Source organism: Ruditapes philippinarum, unplaced genomic scaffold, assembly GCF_026571515.1.
Source record: "Ruditapes philippinarum isolate M1 unplaced genomic scaffold, ASM2657151v2 ctg2375_1_1_1_1, whole genome shotgun sequence".
NCBI lineage: Eukaryota > Metazoa > Mollusca > Bivalvia > Venerida > Veneridae > Ruditapes > Ruditapes philippinarum.
Genome location: NW_026858963.1, coordinates 145162 through 149000, shown reverse-complemented (window position 1 = coordinate 149000; position 3839 = coordinate 145162). Strand labels below are relative to the sequence as shown.

General features: G+C 29.6%; 1 protein-coding gene across 1 annotated transcript; it reads left to right on the top strand.

Annotated features, from left to right (window-relative positions):
- Positions 1 to 261: 261 nt before the first annotated feature.
- LOC132754800 (uncharacterized) lies at positions 262 to 3553 on the top strand (the record flags this gene model as incomplete). Its single annotated transcript, XM_060745510.1, has 6 exons — positions 262 to 368; positions 1003 to 1094; positions 1857 to 2023; positions 2535 to 2663; positions 2835 to 2997; positions 3186 to 3553. Coding segments are annotated over 6 exons (1026 nt in total), but the record flags the coding sequence as incomplete, so codon positions are not given.
- Positions 3554 to 3839: the final 286 nt, after the last annotated feature.

Below are 3839 nucleotides of genomic sequence, written 5' to 3'. Positions count from 1 at the left end.
TTCCTTTTTATAAAGACCATTTATGTGGTTTTGTTCTATAGAACCGTACAACTTAGTTTTTAATTATAATACTACAATTAATAATAATAATAATAATAATAATAATAATAATAATAATAATAATAATATAATAATAATAATAAACAATTTGTAAAAAGAATTAAAGATCAGCGTTTTGAAATTTCATAGTACCTTAATAATTTAAACATTTATAGTCTGTTGATTGCCTGACTTCTAATGTGCTGAAATGTTTTCTTTCAGGAAAATACCTATTTCAAGTGTTTTGTCAGCGATGTACCTGTGACTTTACAGGATTCCTCAGCTTGTAACACAGAAACTACCACTCTTCCTGGAAAAGTATATCTAAGGTAAATTTGTCGCAAGCCTTATTGATGCTATAATAAAGTACCATTGTGTGATACTTTTCCTTGTGTAATAAATCAGACTGATCATATACTTGGTGTAAGAAAATGACAGATCTTCCATACTTACGTGTGGTCGTGTTATCAGAGATAATAAATATATATCATTTATCAAAACGACCGCACCATCAACTGAAACGGCATCACCATCTTTTAAAACCACTGCACCATTAAGCAAAAGCACAGAACAATCTCTAAAGGTATATGAAGCAATTGTATCCTAGATATGACCGCATGTCAGGGTCAACAAAATGTGTCATGTTCGCAAAAATTTGAATAAGATTTCGTTATGTCTCTTACAATTTTTTAAAATGCGCTTTTTAACATTTTTTGTTTTACCTTGACATTGCTCTATGAATAAGAGATCGTAAGATAACTTTAAAAATCTTTAGAAATATGCCTTTTAACTATTTTGTTCCAACTTGACCAGATGAAATATTCGCTGATCTTTGAATGAGAGATAGTAAGATCTGTTAAAATATCTTCTCTGTTTAATACGCTTCTAAACTATTTTGTTCAAACTTATTTTCGTAGAATACTGCAAACGAAATATATTTTGAAATGACCTATTAAATTGCAGGAGAACACGAGGTCGTTTTTTTACATTTGCATTGAATGAAACCATAACAGGCGACATGTCATTTCAGGTTTTCATATCGAGTATAGAAGCTCGTAAGTAAACTTCATAAAGCTAAAGAAAATAAATTCAGAAGAATATGTTTTGCTTATTTGCTTATGTATTACCAATTATTACTTCTACATTTTCGATAGAAATAAGCATCTTAACATTTAAACTTCAAGATAGCAAAGGAAATCCATAAGATTGCTGACTTCATGAGATTATCATTGAAACTATATTCTAATAATTTCATTAGTTGACATTTGAATATTCTAAGATGGGAATAAATGATTTAAATTAGTTTAGTTTTACGAATATCAGTCTTGTTTAGTTCGATTGTTTCGAAGCTATAACCGTATTGAAACAATTTGGAATCCGTTTCTTGAACCAAACAGTTCTAAACAATGAGTTTAAAGTTTCTTGCTAACTAACAACGGCTTGCCACTTGCGATGTTGACCCATGTGGAAAGTATTTTTTACATTGCCAGTCTTGTGTGTTAACCACTCGGCAACGCCGTCAGTAAGTTATTTGTGCACGTGTTTCAGTTTCTTACTGAAAAGACTTTTTCTTAGACCATGAAAACTCAAAGCATATTGTTTAATTCTGGTATAAAATGGAACACTGGCGTTATCCTGGAATCTGAATATGTCACGTGAATGTCAATCAATACTCCATTTTCAATGATCTTTCGGTAATTACACAGTATAAATCATTAATTTTACCGGTTGCAAACCTTTTAACGACATTTTGTTTTATTTGAATATGTTTTATTTGTGTAAGACTTGTAAGACATTTTCTAATGTTTTTGCTGTAGAAAATGGTGAGGCATGCTTTGAGAGTATTGAATTAGACGACGACAAACAGGTACCAAAAAGTCAGCTCACTGTTTCTTCTGGAACCACAAAACGAATACCTACAAATACAAACACTATTTTTACTGGTTGGATTCATGATGCTGCAGATCCGACACCGTGGATTTTGGTTTGTATTATTCATGTCAAGAAATATTCTCTCATATTAGCAAAAACGAAAATGCATTGAGGAATAATTTAAATTGGGAGATATTATCTTTATGCATGTATTTTTAAACAAGTTTTAACATTTTCAAAGTGGAAGCATTAATATATTATACTTCCTGCTGCTTAACCTGACTAGGAAAAAAATATTGTCTTATCTTCTGCCATGTATGATGAAATACTTATTTGATTTTATGATAAATTATTATTATATTAATGTCAATATCTTATCTATATGTCAGATATGCTATATACTTTTATTTTAAAGTATATGTATATGAACAACAGTAATCCAGATTTTCTTTGCAACTTGTAATCTCTATTTAATAGTTATTCATTTAATATTTAAACGGTTTTACCCAAAAAAGGTTCGTAAGAATATATAGTTAGGTAATGTTCTGATACCTTATTTGTAAATTCAAAACAATTCAGACTTATGTCAACACTATCAGTACAAATAATTTTAATCAATTTAGGTGGATTTAATTGCTGTAACAACAATAGAAGGAGTTGGTACTTACGTTTCCAAAGAATGTGACATGTGGGCTACTTTCAGGTTATATTTCAGCAACAATAAGGATAAACTACAGTTATACAAGGACATGGTATACTCGTTTGTGTAAACATATAAAAATATCATATACAACCATTTTTAAGCAATATGTCTCCCGATTTATTTAACTTTTATGGAAAAAATATTTTTATAAGAAAAATATTGTCACATGCCATAAGGAGGTAATTTTCACAAGTAAACAACATTAATTCATTTATTTCAGGAATTTAGAATATTCCCACCAGAAGACATGTGGAACATAGATCAAGTATTTATTCTTCAAAGACCAATCCAAGGAAGATACTTAAAACTCAAACATTCACTTGATATGCCAACAAGCAAATCTAGATGCCTTAATTTCAAATTGTTCGGGTGTAAACTGACACGTAAGTTGGCAATGGATTGTAACAAAATTTCGATGGAAGAAATGCTTCACGTGTAAACAATCTAAATCATGTTTATTTACCTTTGAAAATTTTAAGTGAAATCTTTACGATATATAAAGTGTGATATTCTGTTAAATTACCAATATATCATTTATCAGTTTAGAAATATTTTATCCCTCATTTTACAGGAATAACTGACATCCATAGCGACAAATCATCTGAAATGATGCCTCTTCTTGAACATGAATTGCTATCTGGAGATTCAACTGTCTTAAAAACAAATCTTACGAGATGTATCGAACTTTGCAGTATTCAGACCACTTGTAGAGTTGCCAGTTTTAAGGACAGGGTGAGACAGGACAAAGGAATTTGTTATCACTACATGAATAGTCCGATTGGATTATGGAAAAGTATTAAGATAATCAATGATAGACATTGTTTTGCCAAACTTCAAGACATTGGTACTTTAACATTTCTTTATAATTCTTTTTTAACAATAGAGGTCATTGTTTCATACGCTGTTAGGAGTATAGATTCTTGTAAACTGCAGCTGTGACAATAATTAAACAGCATGTAGTATAAGTGTTATAATATTCAGAACTATATTATAGTTGCAGTGGTATTTTAACAAAATTATGTATATTATAGATCTTAGTTGTTTATTTGAACATAAGCCTAATGAAGGTAAAAGCTGTTAACACAATTGAAATTTTCTAATAATGTCTTTGCTTAATTGATGTAAGTTAAGTATAAATGTTATCTACATTTTACATAAAATATGCAATTTATGGATTGATTTGAACGCACTGAAAGAAATTCCAGATTATCTAGTTGACAATGTA